Genomic DNA, 19,158 nt, shown 5'->3' with positions numbered 1-19,158 from the left:
GAGATCCTTGAAAGATCTTTTTTTCTTGAATAATCATTTAACATTCAGAGAAATGAATCTTTTTTATTCACACAAATTGAAGAACACCTACACCTTTAACCTCCTCAAACCCCAAAGGTTTACAGTTCATGACCACTTTCTTGTTTTTAAGCTGGAAGTTTCTGATCCCTCAGTGGCTCACTAAGAACCTTCAAGGTTCTTCATCCACAGCTGGAGTCCACTGTGTTCCCATCATCCCCTTCACCAGCTGAGTGTCCTCCAGGACCATGGTGGAGGTAGACCGCTGCTCATTGTTCTGCTGCAGGAGGAGAGGACAGGCTGGAGCTCTCCAGAGCTTGAAGGACCACCCTCCTCCATCAGGTCTAAATGTAGTCGTCTTCCACCGGCTCTCCTGGCGTGTCACAGTGATGAAGGAAGACCACGGCGACCCTCTGGAACACAGCTTTCCTGCTCTGTCTGCGCTCGGAGATCTCCTCTCCGATGGTCTCCATGCAGATGTCGGCTGACAGCTGTCCTTTCCGCCGCGGCGCGTAGATGGTGGCTGCAGAGAGAGGCAGCTTCAGCGCCAGAACCTTCACAGCTCCGGCAGGGTGAGGGGACAGGTACTCACTGCTCTCGTCGTCTTCAAAGTCGCAGCGGGCGTAGCTGTTCGGGTAGGCGGCTCGGAGAGTTCGCAACCAAGGGAAGTCTGTGGTCATGCTGTAGGGGGCGCCGTCCACCATGCCTGGAAAAAAGCACAGAAGAACCTCAGCAGAACCTCTTTAACCAATTCTCACATGTCCAATCGGTCCACACGCTACCTTCCAGAGTGTAGATGTCCCGCCCCCAGGGATACTGGGAATACTTCTTCACGTCTTCTTCAGATCTGGTGGCTTCTGGAAAGAACTCGTACTTGATCAGCTCCCTAAGAGACAAGCGAGAGATTGTTCCAGATCTTATCAGAATCCAGAACCTTGACCGTGGTGGTCCTGATCTGGTGTTAAGGTCCCCCTCTGATGAAAATCATGGTTATTTTTTTAGTTTTTAACATGTTTGTGTGGCAAAGAGAACACATTTAGTCCGAAATCATTTCATTTTTGCATTTCCGAGTATTTCTCCTTTTAAATCAAACTGTCTTGGACAGACTCTGTCTGAATGAATGATCTTCTTTCCATCAACAGCTCTGCTGCACATGCACTAAACCCTCATCTGTTCCTAGTGTCTAGTTCAGGTTCTGGAGAAGAGAAGATGGTATCTTCACATTGACTGCAGTCAAATGAGCCGCCGTTCACATTTCTGTGGTCAAATCAGCATCACTGGATTTTTGGTGTGAGTTTCATCCAATACTTACGGTAGCAGGACTGAGAACGCTGGAAAATCTCCACCAGACTCCACGGAGCTTCTTGATGTGACCACGGAAATGTGAACGGCGGCTCATTTCAATGAATGAATGATTTTAATGATTTATTTCAATCAATCAGGTAATAATACAAAAAATAACATGTTACACTATCAATCACAAGTTAATTGGGTTGAAAGATAGTGGAAGGAAGCAAACTTATATAATCCCAGCCCAGTTTGACCATACTATTTTCTTTACATGAATTATCAACAGGACTTATCAAATATTTATACCCTACAATCATAGATTCAGGTTATAAAGGATCATTAAGATCTGTGATGTAATTCAATTTCAAACATCCACAGACAAGTCATTTATATTAATCAGTACCAAAAATCTAAATATACTCAGACAAGGGAAAAAAAAAATCAGGAAGAAAAAAATCATCCACATTGATCAATACCAAAAATTCAATCACATTCAGACCATCATCACCAGAAAAAAAAATCACCCGCACCAACCAGCACCAAAAATCCAGAGCATAACAGATGATTAACAACCATCTGATTATATTCCAGACTCCCGGCACAATCAATGCAAAAGACCTTCCTGATAATAATCAATAATTATCATCAGAAAGAAAAATCATCTACATTATTCAATGCAAAAAAATCCAAAATATGCTCATCAAAAAAGACAATTTGTACAGATTGTTTTCATAAAATCAGATCAGTCATAAATCACACTTTAGTAGAAAAAAAAAAAATCAAGGATATGTGCAGAATCAGTGACACATCACAGTTAAGGGAACCGAGCCTATCGACAGGTTTAAGACCACATAATCGTTCTTCTGCTGCATTTCACAGCTGTGAACGTTGTTATGACTGAAGACTGTTTTGTTGGGTCCAGTCCCTTCAGTTGATATCATATCAAGTGAATTGTGCTCAAGTTGTCTACAGGTCAGCTGAAAATCAGGTCAAAGTTCACCTTCAGAAGTAGTAGATTCTAGGCATCATTTTCGTGAAATCACATTTCACACTTATTTTGCATCAATTAAAGGCTCAGACGTCTGTAATGCCACACTTCTCGAAGTCTTTCATACTTTTGATTTCCAGAGGCGTAGCCAAGTCCGGTGGACCGAGTGGTTTGACAAGAGTTCGGAGTTCGGCACCCAAGTGGATTGGATCTGCCGTCTCTTCCGTTGGAGTCTAGCATGCTTCACTAGATCAGCATGATATTTCAACAGGTGATCATTTAGATAAACAGCTTTCAGGTGTTTTCTTTGTTTTATCAGAGCTATCTTGTGCTTTCGATTCACAAACCTGATGAGGATCGCTGGTTTATCCGAATTCTTTCTCAGAGGAAGTGGATGACAGACCTCAATAGGATCCAAGGAAATCTCTTTAGACGTGAGGAATAATACAACTTGGTTCTCCACGGTCGCGTTAGCATCAATGCTGACGTTAGTTGCACCAGGCCGGGTCTGGGGTTTAAGTTGAGTCCCGTGAAAAGGATGTTATTCATTCTTTCTTGTTGATCCACGTTGTTCCTTCTTCTCTCCAGGAGATCTTGCCGATTATCTCGTTGTTCTTTACATGCCTTTTCTTGTCAGAAATCTTCCAGGAGTTGTCGGAGCGGTGATAGCTTAGCATCAACTTCCATGAGTGTTGTTATGTTAGCATTCATAAGGAGCAGTGGAGTTAGTTTAGCCTGGATGTCGGCTAGCGCAGCTTTAAGCTCCGTCAAGTGGGCTTCTAGATTTTTCTTTGGTGTCATGTTCATCTCTCCTTGTTGGAGAATTACTGCTGTTTTGCAGTAGCTTTGTGATTAAAGCTGCTTGTAAACGACTTTGAAAAGACGAAGAGTTGAAGACACGTCTGCTCGCTCGTGAACCGGAACCGCTTAAATTCATTTGACCGCAGTTGTAGAGGATCTAAATCAATGAAAGTTCAGTCCATAAAGCTCTTCACTTCCTCGTCCGAGCCAACATCCGGCTCAAAACGATACAGCTGGACATTACCGATTTGTTTGATGTTTCATGTAGCAACGGTGAAGATTTACGCTGACAGAGAACTATCATATATCAGACAGGAGGGAGATCAGGGGCGGGACTGCTTAGCTCAGCTCCAAAGCCACGCCCCCCTAGAGGAGTTTTTGTCATAAGGCAACTTTAAGGGAGCTCAAGGTGAAGAACGCACAAATTATTGACAGTTCGGAGACTAATCTGGGCTCCAAGATCTACAGGAAAACCACAGGAAAACTTACTGGCTGATGTTGGCGATTGTGTCCATCCAGCTGCGGATGCGGACTTTGTTGCGGATGTTTGGAGGGTTGCTGAACTCGTGCACGATGGCGATGTGATACGGATACGGGCCCTGGAAGAGCTGCCGCTCCAAAGCCACCGAGTCGATCTGAAAAAGGCCAGGATCTGAGCTTAGTGCTGCAAACCAAAGAGACAAAAGCTGCATTTCCAATACACTTATGCACAGAACTTGATCGAAATTCTAGAAATGAAAAAAAAAAAAAAAATTTTGCCCCCGCACACCAGAATTCCTGTCCTCCGCGTCTGGAGCACACGTGAGCGCACATTGCTACGCGGGTTTTTAAGTCGGGTCGCGAGCTCCACGTACAAATCGGAATGAATTGAGCGCGCGCTGAATCTTCAATCCGGTTCAAGATTTCCACGCACAGTCGCAGCAGTGCAGAGCTGTGACCAATCACGGAGCCGGATTTGGGAGCTGCTTGTGGGCGGAGTCTGCTTCAAAGCACAGAAGTACCAAACGTGATCACGAAGGAGAAACGAATCATTATGGTTTGTGTCCGGTCAGGTTGATATGACACCAAGATGGACATTAAAAGACAGAGTTGTGAAAATTACTTTTTGCTCCGAGTTTCTCACTATTGTAGATGGCAGAGGAGCGTGCGCTTGATTGCGCGCCGATGCGGCCAGTGTGGAAGCACCTTAAAGGGGCACGTTACATTTTTGTTGTTTTGTAGAATCCTCAAAATAAAAATTACAAAATAGTATTTCTTTAATTTCATCAAAGCAATGAAACAAACTGTAATTCATTCATATTGTAGTGATGGTCTCACACACGCTGGGCTTGCTGTCGGTCTGGCAGCGCAAGGAATTGTGGGTTACCCGTTCTTTTGCCTGTCTGACTGGAATTGGATTTAAGTTTGGGTTTTCCTCAATGTGTTTTGTTGTCTGACTGTTGAACATTTATGATTTTGTCCTGTTATGTTTGAATTCTTCCTGCACCTGGAGTGAGAATGAGGGAGAGACTGATCAGGACCCCCCTCTCGTTGTGTCATTGAGGGATGTCAAAATAAAAGCTTGCTTGTTCATTATGAGGTTATTCAGCTTTTGTCAGTTAGTTTGTCGCTGCAATTCCTCTCTAACTTGTCATGAAACCAAATTTGAAGCTTACTTGACATGAGGACATGCAGCTGCAGAAATAAACATTTAATCACGGACGTTCATGATGTCATTGTAATCTATTGAGTCACATTGACAGTGGGCTACTTTATAGACACATTTTCCATGTGTTGCCTTCATTGTAAGTCTATTGATTTATTTAAATTTATGCGGCTCCAGACATATTTGTATTTTTTTTTTGGTCCAAAGTGACTATTTCAACATTTTGGGTTGCCGCCCCCTGACCTAGAGGGTTCTGTTAGGTTCTCCTCTCTGTGGTTCTGATTGAGGAAAGTTATTAACCAGACCAGAACTACTTTCTTTAATTTTGTTAAATAATTTGATTCAGAAGTCCTTCTCTCTTCAATTCGTTGTGGGGTTTTTTTGGTCGTCTGTTTGCCTAAAGGTAGGCGGTACCAGAACTGTGGCGGTACCAGAACTGTAAAAGCTGCTGATTTGTGACTTCCATGTAAAGGAGGACAGCAGGCGTCAACACTTCCTCCAGCTCAGTCCAGCAGCGCAGAGACAGCAGATGACCAACCTGGTGCATGGGACGCATGTAGATGATGCGGTTCCTCTCAGGAGGCGTTCTCAAGATCTGGTCCAGAACCTGCTCCATGTCCAGCTTCTTACACTGAGCGTAGTCGAAGCGGTTGACGATGGGGGCCCGCACAATCCGCAGCTGCTTCAGAACGCGACACCTGGTGGCTGCAGAGGAGAGCGGCAGGTGAAGACGTTTCTACCGCCATCATGAGTGCAGAGCAGACAAAGACGGTTACCGTGGACGAACATCATCTTGGGACAGTCCCCCAGAACCAGGTCTGTGATGCCGCAGTTTGTCAAAGTGATGCCCACCAAGTTCTTACTTTTCAAACACACAACCTGCAGGAGAGCAGACGGTCATAAACCCAGAGTCTCCAACGAGTCTGCGGGAGCTCTTCTTAAGTCCTGCAGACGTTCCGGAAGCTGCTCCATGCGGGACGGCGCCTCACCTGGACGTGGTCGTCCTCTGTAACCGGGTCGGAGGTGCTGGTGGATTTGTCAACCATCCGTTTCTTCCTCGGAGCAGACCGCGGTCTTGTTCTGCAAAGATCTGGTGAAGGACAGAGTTGTCACCACAGCCAAATTCATGCTTTCTCCAGAACCAGAAGAAGGAATAAATGTACGATTGCACATGTAAAATAAAGCAATTATTTAGAACAAATAAATAAATAAATGAGAGACTAAACAAACATGTCTTTGGGGAAATGGAACAGCGCTAGTAACTAAGCAATGTGCTAGCTTTGCTGGTTATTTTGGTATGTGCTGAGGTTTTGTTATGCTTCTTTGGAGTTTAGCTAACAGTTTAACAGGTTAAAGGGTTAGCAGGCTATCGTTTTTGACTAATCTAGGTTACTCAGGAATTTTAGGGTATTTTGGAGTTTTAGCTAGCATTTAAGCAATAAGCTAGCTTTTTTGGCTAATTTGGAGATTAGCTCATATTTAAGAAACACACCAAATATTTTTGCAAAATTGGAATGTATTAGAGATTTTTAAGCAATTTTGCTAATTTTTTTTCAACAATTTAAGTCAACTTGGGCCCTCTTCAATAGTGCTTTAATGACATTTCCAGTCTTGTAGCAGATTTAACATTTTGTAAATAGTTTTTGCATTTTCAGCAAAAACCTTCAGCATCTTCAGTGACTACTTTCAGCAAAAAGCATTCACACTAGCATTATCACAGGGAATGGAACTCTTCTAGTTCTAGTTTGTGTCACTTGCTCGGCGTTTTCATGACCAACAAATGTATAAAGTTCTGCTGAACTGCTGCTCGGTGCAGCTATCTGCAGACCAAGAAAGCTGAGCATGGAGTGATGAAGCCCCGCCCACCTCACCTGTCTCAGGAAGCAGCGGTTGAGCACACATGCGCGTGTGGGATCTGGTGAGGGGTCGCCTTGGAATAGAGTTAACGCCTGCCGGAGTCTGCTGTGAACTGTTGGCGGCCCCTCCATGACCCAACGGCGACACTGGGGGGGGACACCTCGGCTCGGCGTTAGTGGAGTGTGGACCGGGACGTTCGGCAGCCTCTGTGCTTGCTGCCTCCACTTCAGGTGTGGAGTATGTGCTGGTTCTAAGAAGTCCTGCAGTTCTGTCTGCATTTGACCTGAGAGGGCCACCGTCCGCCCCCCTGCCACCGCCACTCACAGGTCCGGACGCTCCTGCGGCGGGGGCAGCCCTGCCCACAGGTCCGGCCCACGGCCTGCCTCTGCTCCTGGGCACTGCGGCGTCTGCTGGGTCGGTGCAGACCCCCCTGCTGCCCCTCCGGCTTTCGGCTGCGGCCTTGGTGTCAGCTTTTATCTGCTCGCTGCTCACCTGGCAGCTCTTCTCACAGCTGGTGGGCGTGGCCCGGGCCTTTACCTTAACCGCTACGTTGTGGCCGCGCCGCAGAGGCGTCTTTCCTTTACCTGCGGACAAACCTCTGTTAAAGGTCACCTGCTGATCCCACAGAGAAGTTCATTCAAAGCCGGGTGAACTCTGACCTTTGTTGATGGAAGGGAGATCCTGTAAACTGGAATACGGTTTGAATGGCGGGAAAAACCGCACGTCGTCGTCACTGTCGTCAGAGCTGGAGAGGCTCACGGGGGGCTTCAGAGGACCGTCTGGTCTGCTGTCATTCAACCCACTGGGACCTGCGGGAGTGGAGGGGGCGGGGTCAGATTCAAGACGACCAACCCCTGAGCCGAACACGAGGGTGAAAGAGGAGACGCTGTGCACCTGCTTCTTCCTCGTCAGGGGAAGGCGGAGCTACGACCATGTCATAGTTCTGCCCCCCCGCATCAGCCTCAGCTCCCCGCCTCTCCTCCTCGATGGGGGCCTCCTCTTCCTCCCCCTCTTCGTCCACTCCATTCATCTCCAGGGGTTCTGTGAAGAGCATGGAACAGTTCATTCAGACATTTAAAGTCCCCTATGACAAGTTTTTAAACCAAAATCCCACAACCTAAATGTCTTAAAAAGACATTTTCATGTTGACCTGAAGCCTCCGTCTCCAAAATCTCCCCTTAAAAACTCAAAAAACCTGATTTTCATCGGAGCAGGACTTTAAAGAATCGAGCAGAACGAGCCAGATGTCCCAGACGGAACACAGACGGGGAGAACTCACCGTTGTGCTGCTGCTGGTTGTTGATGTTGGCGGGGGGAGGAGCTGCAGGCATGTTGGCCTCGTTGGCTGGATGATGGTGATTGTCATTGTTGGGGTTCTGGTTGCTGACCAGCGCCGAGGAAACACCAATACCTGTTCCTGCACTCAGCCCCACCCTGGCACAGCCCTGAGACACACATCACAGCATCTCTTTAACAGAAGGAAAAACACACAAAACAGGAACATGTCTGCAAAAGGAGCACAATGTCCAACCAGCAGATAAAGAAAGATGCTCGCGGTCTGTAGGACATCACTCGTTAGCTCACCTTGGGGGGCTCTCGGAACATCTGGTCCAGACAGATGAACTCCAGGCATGGCAGCAGCTCAACAAAGTGGGAGAAGGAGTCCAGTTTGATGGCGTGACAGCGGACCAGAGTGAGGTCCACCAGGCGGCTCCACCTGGACTGATCTGCAGACAGAGGGAAGTGAGCCCTCCACACATAATCGTACTCCTCCAGATGAGCAGAGCTGACCTGTGATCCAGTGGTGGGGGCTGTGCAGGTGAGGACAGTTGTAGATGTGCAAGTACTTGATGTTGGTGAAGACTTCGTTCACCACCTTGACGCCGATGTCCGTGATGATGCCGGGGTTCTCCACCACGTCAGCCAGCCCGTACTTCACCAGCTCAGAGTTACTCATCTTACCTGCAGAGAGAACCTCACCTGAGCTGACGGCAAGCTTTGGGGTTTAACGTGTGCTCACTCTTCTGGGGGACACCAGCCCCCTCCTGCTGCTGACAGAAGAACTCACACTGCAGCAAGAACTCGTCCACGTATCCCAGATGAAGCGTTTCGAACTGAGGAAACTCCAGCTCCGCCATTTTAAGGGCGGAGAAGACTCCGTCTTTGGTCAGAGAGGGTTGGACACGCAACTCGTGAAGCCTGGCAGCAGACGAGACCAAAAGAGAGAACTCTGAGAAAGACTGCAGTGCAGCCCTCAACGTCCACAGAGGCTTCAATCACAGTACTGATATCTGAGTCTATCAGAGTAATCAGAGTATTCTTACCTGAGTCAATGTAATTACAGTACTTTCATCCAAGTATATCAGTGTAATCAGACTTTTTTCATCAAAGTCTATTATGTAATCGGTGTATTCTTATTTGAATCCGTTAATGTAATCAGAGTACTTTTACTTGAATCAATCAATGTAATTAGAGTACTTTCGTCTAAGTCTATCAGTGTAATCAGAGTACTTTCATCCAAGTTATTTTTATTTGAGTCAATCAATGTAATTAAAGTTATCCAAGCATTTCAGTGTAATCAGAGTACTTTTACTTGAGTCAATGAGTGTAATTAGAGTACTGTCATCCAAGACAATTTATCAGAAAACTCTTATTTGAGTCTGTAATCAGAGTTCTGTTATCCAAGTTCATATTTACAGTATTATCATTCAGCTCCATCAGTGTAATCAGAGTACCCTCAGCTGACTCTAGAAGTGTAATCAGAGTACTGTAAAGTAGGTATATGACTAAATGCTGTAGAGAACCAAAACCATCTGACCATAGCAACACATCCTCAAACAGCAGGGGGCGAGGCCTATCCTCCGTGGTTACCTGCGGGCCGCTGTGATGATCAGGTATCCCAGATCCACTTCCAGTGCGTTCTTGCATGCTCCAAACACAATGGTGTGGAGATTCCGAAATCCTGCTGTGGAGAACCAAATGTCCCATCAGCGACAGAGCTCAGAGGACGTGCACATTCTGATGCTCAGAGCTCTAGAGCTACGGGGTCTGGTCTCTCAGATAAATACGGGTGTGCACCTGATGACTTGTACAGTTGTGCATGTGGGTCTTCACAGATTGTATGTTCTGTACATCTCTGATTTTGTGTTTTTGTAGCCATGTTTTAGCTTCCCCCCCTAAATATGTAGAGCTGTCTGAATATTCAATTCCTAAATCCACTGTCCTAGAAATTTCCCAGAAGTCTCTGCAATAAAACAGTCTCCATCCAAGCTCACCAGATTGGTGAATATAGACCACAATGCATTGCCGTTGGACAATTTTTCGTCCTCACCTGACCTCCAGCTGTCCTCCACCACATGCTGGATGAGCCCCCCCAGGAAAGGAACCCGCACCAGCTCCAGCTGCTCCAGGTTGCGGGCAGACGCCAGGCCGGTCACCAGGGGGACGTACTTGAGGGAGTTGGTGGGGCCGGCACAGTTGCGCATGACGAAGGTCCTCAGGCTCACACACAGGAAGTCCTTGAAGGGCTGCGGCTTGGTGAAGCGCACCCACTTCATGTAGAGGTGGCGCAGCATGGACACGCACGGCACCTCTGGGACGTTCACACCTGCAGCACACACACCGCGGCTCAGCTGCCGAGAGAAAGGGGGACTGCCTTCACCGGGGAACTCACCCACGAGGTGCAGCGTCTGGATTTTGGCCGTCACGGGAATGGACAGTTTGTTCTCCGCGGGGATGGGGAAAGCGCCGTTCCGGTTACGGAACTTCCCCAGGATGTGGACCTGAGGCATGTAGTTCCAGATGGCTTCCACCAGCTCCAGGTGAGACGTCTCCACACCCTGCAGGAACACCGGGGGTGAGCGAGGTTCCTCTCACACGACCACAGACACTTCAGAACATCAGCGGTGCAGCAAAAATAGCGAGCGATATCAGAACTATTCTTACAGTTTGGATCCAGATTCCAGCTCAGACGAGGAAAACAAAGACGTTCATGGATCTATTTGTGAGTGGATACATCAGAATGGAGCGGAGCAGGAAGCTTGTGGCATTCTGATCTTAGGGCATATGTCACTACAACAAGCTTCTTCAAACTGAACTTTTTACATAAATAAAGTCTCAAAAATTAAATCTTTATTTTCTTTATAGAAAAATCCCCAAAGAATACGTTAAAACACAATTTTAATTGAGCTAGGACTTAAATCTTCCTCTTATTTTACCACCAATATTCCTTTCATCCACAGATCAGAGGCCAGTAAGAACCATAGACATATATTATCCATTATTATTATTGATTATACAAGTCTATGGTCAGAACTGAGGCAGTGATCTGATTGGAGGAACTAAAGACCAACCAGCATGAAGTCACATGTCTATGATTGGCTTTCTGAACGATGAGTGAGAACACCACTGAACACAAACATGTGAAATGAAACGATGGCTGGTTGATGAAGTTACAAAAAAATGAAATTGAAAGTGGGAAAATAAGAAAAGTCAATTAGTTACGGACATTTTTTTACTAATTTTTTTCTTCATTTTAGAGGAACATCAAGTTTCCTAAAAGCGTTCAAAAGGCTCCTTAACTAACTTAAATCCAGCTTTTATTTGTCCATGACTGCACTGTTTCTTTGTCTGATATGTTTTATATTTTCACTAGTGCAGCCACAAATGATTATTTTAATAGTCGACTAATCGGGTCATGAGCAAAGTCGAAGTAAAGCACACATCTTAAGCATCGTTAGCTTTAAACTAGCTGAAAATTAGATATAGTATTACCTGCGATAATGATAGTGTGAATATCGTAAGCTGAATTTGGCCGCTGAAAATGCTGAAATTGATAGCCAGCTAAAATATTAGCTAAATGCTTAAATAGCCTAAAAACTAAAAAAAAAGCCAAAAAAGCTAGCATGTAGGCAAAAAATAACTAAACTTCAAAGTATCCTTAAAAATAGAAAAAAAAGCCTTAATTAGCTAACACAGCTAGCATGCAGCTGACATATTAGCTAAACTCCAAAATAGCCCAAAAATCTTATTAAATGCTAAAATACTCCAAAAATCTATCAGAATATCATTATAACTTTCAACTTTACTACACTCTGACTCCATATAATATAAAGTAACGACTAATCGGCCGTTAAATTTATCATTGACTATTTTAACAGTCAATTAGTTGTGCATTAGTCGACTAATGGTGTCTCCTTCATCATCAGGCGAGCTGCACTTTGACACTAACTGAGGTTTTGTTGGACTGACCAGCAGGTTGGGGCAGGCCTGCAGAGCTTCCAGGACTCCAGGGATGCTGAAGGCCTCAAACCCTCTGACACGCCTCCTCTCCAGGTATCGAGGGTGGAGGCCGTACAGCTGCTCCAGGTCCGGCATCTTCTTCAGGAGGACCAGGAAGCTGCTGTCTGTGAAACCTGGACACACAGCCAGAGCAGTTCCTGAAGAACTCCAGCGCTCCAGAGGAAGCAGGCGGGGTCACGGGTCAGGTCCTACCTGAAGGCATGTACTCCCACCAACGGCCCGCACACAGATCCACCACCTTGACCACGCGCAGGTACAAGGTGACGGCCTCTCGCAGCTTCCTGGACAGACACTCCATGCACATGATGTCCTTCATGGTCAGGTACCTGCAGAGACGCTGCTCTTCAGCACAGAACCCCTCCAGCTTGGAGACTTGCCACTCACACTGGGACCTACCTAAAAATGTGGCACAGGACCTCGTGGGACAGCTCGTTGATGTAGTCTTTGGGCTCTGCAGGTTTGGAGACAGACCCCCCCGCGCCGCTGTCCACTGAGGACAGCAGTCTAGAAGCCTTCCTCCTCGGCGCCATCCTGTCACACAACACCTATTGCACCAGACTCCTGGGGGAGGATCGTCCACTCTGGAAATACACCAGATTTAGGGAAGGGGGGCACAAAACCTTAAAGCTGCTGCGTGACCCATCTCACCATCAACGTAGCGGCTGCAGCCAGCTCCTGGGGGCCCTCATGACCTCCAGCAGGACCCCCACAAAGATCCGATCTGACTGACCAGGTCCTGCTGGTGGTTGGATCACAACTGACTCCTCCAGACAAAGACAACGATGATGGAGCTCCTGTGGCTAAATGAGAAAAAGATCCTGTTATCACTGTCCCGAGGTGACAATGTGGGAGGGGCTTGTTGGGGGCAGTAGGAGATAGGTGATGATCTGAGCAGAAAGTCATCGTCCTTCATCTTCTACATGAACTGACACCCCTCCACTCCCCCACAGCGGGGGGAGACTTCGTGTAAACACGGGGGGCTTACTAAATTGAATAAACAAAAGCTACAGCCTTAGTAATAAACCGAACTCTGACCGAAAGAGCGCGCATGAGCTAACCCCCAGCCTGTAAACAACAACCCGCCCGTTAGCTAAGCTCGTTTTAACCGCCCGTTCACACCACACGGACGCCGGTGCCCCCGTGAAACCACAGCCGTATGATGACCCACCGGTACTGATCCGTTCAGGTCACTCAGAACCAGATATTCTTCTTTTCAACCGAACTTGAAGCAGGAATCTTCATCAGCAGAAGAAGAGTGCAGTGAAGAAGAGTCGCTTCTTCTTTGAGGGGAAAGCTGGCGCTTGAAGTTCACTGCTGCCCTCTAGAGGGAGAGGCGTGAATTACAGACTGACCACGTGGGAACATAAACAGGAAGTAGATCTCTGATGATCCATTTCAAAATAAAACAATATGAAAATTATAGTCAACCCAACAAATGCAAAGAAGTGAAATAAAAAGAGAAAATAAAAAATAATTCAAAAAAGGAGGTATGCTAATTAAAATTATAAATTGAAACATTTTGAAAAACCTAATTATTTTAGATAATGTGTGATTACATATTTTTTATAGAGGATAAACTTTTTTTTTTTTTCTTTAAAATATTTTAGTTAGCTTAATTTATTCGACCATTTTCTTTTGCATATGTAATATTTGGTAATTTTAACATATTCTTGTGACATTTTTTATGGGGTCAAATCAAGATCAGCTTAAAATGAACAAAAAAACTGATTGAAATTTTAAAAAGCAGACATTGTAATAAAAAAATGAAAATGTGAAAACAAGACATTGTAAATTTGAAAAAATGAAAATTTGTAAACCAGATATTGTAAATAAAAAAAATTGCTATAAAAAACTTGAACGTTTGAAAACAAATTGTACATTAAAAAAAAAACAAAAACTTGAATAGAAAAATGCATAAATATAAAATTACCAATTGAAAATAATTTATCCATTACTAACAGCTGCTGTTTTGAATTTTCAACTTTTGTTTGCTCAATTAGAAATTAGAATCAGCTCAGCAGCGAAAACTTGAAAACTGAACTGAAACTGAGAAGAGAGAACTGAAAGCAAAGAATGAAAAATGCAAAAAGAAAAAGTACTCGGTAACAGTTTTAGAGGTTTTTTTTTTATTATTTCAGGCTTTTTTCATATTTTCAATATTTCTTTCAAGTTTTCAATGTTTTCTTCTCAAATGTTCAATTTTATTTTTTGTCAAATCTTCAATAATTCTTTCAAGTTTACAATAGTTTAAGAGTCTAAAACTGCTTTTATATTTTTAACTTTTTTTATTTCTTTATTTACAATTAGTGTTTTTCAAATTTTCAATCTTGTTTTTTTATTCACTTTAAGCTGATCCTGGTTTGAGCCCAAAATTTCTTCCCATGGCGGAGGAAATTTAAAAAGAAAATTAAGCTAAAGATTGCAGTTTTGCTAATTTCTTCATTCAAATTGTTGTGAATCAGGAGAAAAGAAAACAAACAATAACTACAATCAGCAAGCCACAAGCTCCTTGCTCGGCTCCATTGTGAATCATCAACTTGCAGACAAATAGATCCACGAACATCTTTGTTTTCCTCGTCTGAGCTGGAATCTGGATCAAAACTGTACGACTGGATAATTTCAATATTGGTCAACATTTTAGGTGCACCCCTAACTCCTTTGATATTGTGTTTCTTTTTTATCTATTTTACACTTTTTTGGTGTTCAGTGTTTGAAGTGGTGGAATGTGACTCTTAAATATTTTATTCTGTTGAACAGTTTTAAAGGAAAAATCTTGTTTTTAAAGAATTGCCAAAAAACAGTTTTTGAATTGGATTCTGTTGGACCTGGAGGTGGGTCAAATAACCCAAAACTCTTCTATTTATGTCAGTTATGTCACCTTTTCTCTTTATTTTCAAGAATAGATTGAGATAATCTTTAAATTAATCCAACCACATTATTTCTTCTTGGTTCTAAAATGCTTCAGAATAAACCTGAGGTTCTTTGGGGTAAAGGTACCGGGTCAAACTGGACGACTTCACTGCAGCATTTATGGAGAAATCTAGGTCAGACAAAAACCTGCTTCTCATTTCTCATCTTTGTTGTATCGCTAGCCCCCATTTTGGATTTTTACTGTTTAGAAAGATCGTGATTCCAAGCCACATGTGTCAAAGTCAAGGTCCGGGGGCCGGATCCGGCCCTCCGAGTAATTCTATCCGGCCCTCCAGATCATTTTATTTCATTTTTATTAATGGCCTGATGTTGTCTTGGGCTTATTTCCAACATGTATAATTATGGCAAAAATGATTTTTATGGTGAGTAAAATATTGAAAGTTATTTAAGGTTTAAGTTGATTAATTCTGGAATAATATTCCTGCTTTTTATTATTCATAATTATGTTAAAAAGTTACAGTTTTAAAGATGGGAAATCTGAAAGCTTTTTGGAACTACTTTGCCATTTACTAAGAGTTTAGCTAATATTTTAGCTACATACTTGTTGTTTTGGCTAATTTCTGCTTTGTAAAAGGTTTTTAGGCTGTTTGGAGTTAGGCTAATATTTACACACTATAGTTGTTTTGGCTTATTTCTGCTTTTCAGTTTTTAGGGTATTTTGAAGTTTAGCAATTTTTTAACTTATTTTTTGGCTAATTTGGCATTAAGCTAATATTTTAGCTTGAGTTTGTCTATTCGATTGAGTTTGTCTGTTCCAAGCCTCTATTTAAGTTTCTGCCTGAATCTGGTTCTCTTCAGAACCTTTAGGAGTCAAAATGACTGACAAGCACTCGCACGAGTCCTTCACAGATCTTTATTGAACTCTAAATTATTCCTGTTGCTAAAGTCCTCCAGCAGAGGCGTCTCTGCAGTTACACACAACTCCAGTATTTAAACACAGCAGGGCAGAGGGGAGGAGGGGTCAGCAGTTCTGGTGACAAGTTCTGATCCAAATCTCTGTCTTCTACATTTGTTCTCAACTTCAGGAGCTTCTAAGGTGGTTCTGATACGGGTTCAGCAGTGTGCAGAGTTCTGACGTTTGTTTTCAAACTGAAAACAAACGTCAGAAACCCAAAGATCTGCTGATTGACCAGCTGAGCAGCCTCCATCCATGCTGGATCTTTGCAGACAGAGTTCTGGATCAGGACTTTGGGGGTGGAGCCTCTTTACTGAAACCTGTCTGGTCTGGATTGGGGTGAAATCTTCAGGACCTCTGTTTCATTCCTTCATCTAAAGTGCGGGTCAGTCCATTGGGGGTGTTGCAGCGGTCTTCTTTTTGTAGCTGGGCCAGCGGCACACCGGGCAGCAGTGCCGGCCGGCGGCCAGCCACACTACGATGCAGTGCTGGTGGAAGGCGTGGCCACAGGGCAGCCCCATCAGCAGCTCGCCGTTCTCAAAGTTCTCCAGACACACCACGCACTCAGAACACGGCAGAACAGAGGGGGGCCACTCCGACCAATCACACAGCTCCCTCTTGGCCACGCCCCCTCCATCCAAACTGGCAGAGACATCACATGATGGGGGCGGGCCTTCACTGCTGTCTCTGCGGGGGCCTGCGGGAGGTGAGGGGGGCTCCACCGACAGCCTCCAGGTGGGTAAAGCTTTCATGTAGTCCATATTCACTAAGGGGCGGAGCCATAGGTCCGGGAATGCCAGGCGCTCGAACAGGAAGCTGGGATCCTCCTCCCAGTCGGACAGGTCAGACGGAACCTGCTGGAAGGAGGTGATGGGGTGCAGCAGGTAGGAGGCGTACCAGTCCCACAGGCTGGCCAGCCACTCCAGATTGGTGGAGCTGTCCTCCTGGCTCCTGGACCCGCAGCGCCGCTTCTTCTCAAAGTAGTCTACCAGCAGGCCGTGGGCCAGGTAGGTGGACAGGAAGAGAGCGGGGTGGGACGAGTAGAAGATCCAATCAGCTCTCACCAAACTGGCCAGGGTGGTGGTGTCGGCGTAGCGCAGCAGCTTCAGGCTGTAGCCGTACAAAGAGTCCAAGTAGGGCAGCTGCAGCAGGGCCTGGGGGGCAAAAGGGGGGAACTGGTGGTGAATGAAAGAACCAAAATGTTCAAAAATAACAGAGAACATGAAGGAAACCACGGGGTCAGACAACCTCAGGATACCCCTTAACTAAAGGGCGGCCCAAAAAACCTCATGTGGATCCGATCCAGGACTGCTTACCAGCACTGGGAGCCAGGACACCAGCAGGATGGAGTTGTAGGTTCCCAGAGTTCGGATCAGAACCACAAATCGTTTTATAGTTGCTCCCTGTCAGAGAGAATATGTTAAGACACCAGTGCCGGTTCAGATCACAAAAAGTAAAAAATATAAAAAGATAAAAGCCTTTTTTGAAAATCTTTAAAACATATATTTAAGAGAACATATAAAGAACTTCAAAGCATAAATATACAATCACACTTTTTTGATCTTTGAACATAAACAAAATGTAAAAACGTGTTTACATTTATTTGTATGAAGACCAAATCTACAAAAACTGAGAGAAAAGAATCCCTAATATGCCATTTTTCTTTACCCCCACAAATGTCCAAATTAAATCTGAAACCAAAATATTAAAATCAAACTTTCATTTACTTTGTAATAACTGTAGTAAACTAACTGTGGGAACATTCAAAATGTTCAAATAATCAATATTATCCCGAGTACATGTGCAGGTGAGGGACTGCTGTGTCGGCTTTTCCTGGTGTTTTTTTACCCTTACGGCTTGCCATACTGCCCTCCCCCAAGGACACAGATCTGGCTGCGGGACAGATCTGAACCCAGACATGGAGACACGCACCAGTGCTTTTATTCAGCTCTTCAAAACAAACTTGATCTCTCAGAATCCTTGACGAGTTGGAGAAAAGTTTTTGACAGAAGCTCCTCCCACACGCGGCGAGAGCTTTAGGTTAACAGACTTTTAATTAACTGTCAAGAAGCATGAATACATGAATTTGATGCCAGTTGCATTCGGTGTGGACAGACAAGTGATTTTAATCCGAGTCACGGATCACCAGTGATCCGTTACACACCCAGGCCTCGAGGGCCGGCCTCTTGCTGGTTTTCCTGCCTTATCTGCTGCTGATTACCTGGATCAGGTGTGCTTGGCCAATAGGAGACTTCAATGGCAGGTTGGTTGCACATGTCGGACACCGACCATTGAGGCCTGGATTTGGACACGCCTGCTTCAGACTGAGGCTCACCTGAGTGATGAAGAGGTCCATCCAGGCCAGCAGGTTGATAAGCAGCAGACTGAGCACAAACAGGTCGTTGACCTCCGGCTGGACGGAGCGCAGGAACACATCCATGGCCGCAAGGGACAGGAACTCCCCAAAACTAGGCGAGAATATGGACCATGAGAAACGATACTTTGTAGCGGCTGGGTGGCTCAGTGGGCTAGGTGAAGGGCTGGCACGCAGGAGCCCTGGGTTCGATTCCCAGGGTCATCCACTGATCCCCACCCAGATTGGGTCCTTATGCAAGACCCTTGATGCTGCTGCCTAACTGGGTCCCTGTGCCCCTCAAGTACAGGGTTGTGTCAGGAAGGGCATCCGGCGTAAAAACTCACTGATGCGAAACAGTGGGTGCTGTTACGCTGTGGTGACCCCGAAAGGGATAAGCCGAAAGTGAACTACTAGAAACGATACTTTGTGTTTCAGAGACTCAGTTTAAGTGCAAAAATATCAATACTGTGATATATCGCGATATGGTCCTGCAATTGATTCTTGATGGGTTCTAACAAAAATCGATCTTTTATTTTCGTTTGAAGAGGCTGTAAAACTTTAAATTAGTCTCTTTTGGTGAGACGTTCCCTCAGATGTAGACATTGCGAGACTGGTGCTGACAGCTGCTTGAATTATTTAATTTTTGTTCTGTTGTTCACAACAATTTTGCACTAAATAATGCCACTGCTGTTTATGTTTACTATTGTTATCACTGAATTTGACAGATAATTCCAATTCTATTGGTGCCAATGTTTATATCAAAGACATAGTATTACTGATTTTAGCAATGTTGCACTAAAGTGTCTATTGTTTGTGGCACAAAAGTTACAAGTTTTTATTATAATTGTGTTCAAGCTAAAAAGTAAATGGGCATATATTTTCCTAAAAACATGTGTGTTCTTCTATAACACGTGTGTCAAAGTCAAGGCCCGGGAGCCGGATCTGACCCTCCGGGTCATTTTATTTAATTGTTATTAATGGCCCGATGTTAGATTGAGCTCATTTCTAACTTGTATATTTTTATGGACGTTAAAATGTTGAAAGTTATTTAAGGTTTAAGTTGATTTATTCTGGAA

General features: G+C 44.7%; 2 protein-coding genes across 3 annotated transcripts in view; both read right to left on the bottom strand.

The window, feature by feature from the left end:
• Window positions 1–43: 43 nt before the first annotated feature.
• On the bottom strand, window positions 44–13,669 carry fbxo38 (F-box protein 38). 2 transcript variants are annotated; one of them, XM_024283610.2, is made up of 22 exons: window positions 13,069–13,669; window positions 12,549–12,700; window positions 12,297–12,481; window positions 12,093–12,226; window positions 11,850–12,013; window positions 10,273–10,438; window positions 9,931–10,206; window positions 9,471–9,564; window positions 8,668–8,798; window positions 8,391–8,561; window positions 8,184–8,326; window positions 7,879–8,044; window positions 7,494–7,640; window positions 7,259–7,408; window positions 6,614–7,183; window positions 5,732–5,832; window positions 5,519–5,621; window positions 5,281–5,447; window positions 3,587–3,732; window positions 801–904; window positions 611–724; window positions 44–541 (listed from the first exon to the last, which is right to left on the bottom strand). In XM_024283610.2, the coding sequence occupies exons 3-22, from the start codon at window positions 12,428–12,430 to the stop codon at window positions 363–365; spliced, it is 3,360 nt and encodes a 1,119-aa protein (XP_024139378.1). In that variant the 5' UTR covers window positions 12,431–12,481; window positions 12,549–12,700; window positions 13,069–13,669; the 3' UTR covers window positions 44–362. The 2 variants fall into 2 exon arrangements, with proteins under 2 accessions (XP_024139378.1, XP_024139379.1); XM_024283611.2 differs by having other exon boundaries at window positions 9,471–9,561.
• A 1,999-nt stretch (window positions 13,670–15,668) lies between these two features.
• Window positions 15,669–19,158, bottom strand: part of rnf103 (ring finger protein 103) — a 15,109-nt gene continuing 11,619 nt past the window's right edge. Inside the window, exons 5-7 of the mRNA XM_024283871.2 lie at window positions 18,062–18,194; window positions 17,043–17,129; window positions 15,669–16,880 (exon numbers count right to left, since the gene is read on the bottom strand). Of these exons, the coding sequence (XP_024139639.1) occupies window positions 16,113–16,880; window positions 17,043–17,129; window positions 18,062–18,194 (988 nt within the window). The 3' untranslated portion in view covers window positions 15,669–16,112. The remainder of the gene's footprint in view (window positions 16,881–17,042; window positions 17,130–18,061; window positions 18,195–19,158) is intronic.

Source organism: Oryzias melastigma, linkage group LG10 (genome assembly GCF_002922805.2).
Source record: "Oryzias melastigma strain HK-1 linkage group LG10, ASM292280v2, whole genome shotgun sequence".
Classification (NCBI taxonomy): domain Eukaryota; kingdom Metazoa; phylum Chordata; class Actinopteri; order Beloniformes; family Adrianichthyidae; genus Oryzias; species Oryzias melastigma.
This window is presented reverse-complemented; position numbering and strand designations above follow the sequence as displayed.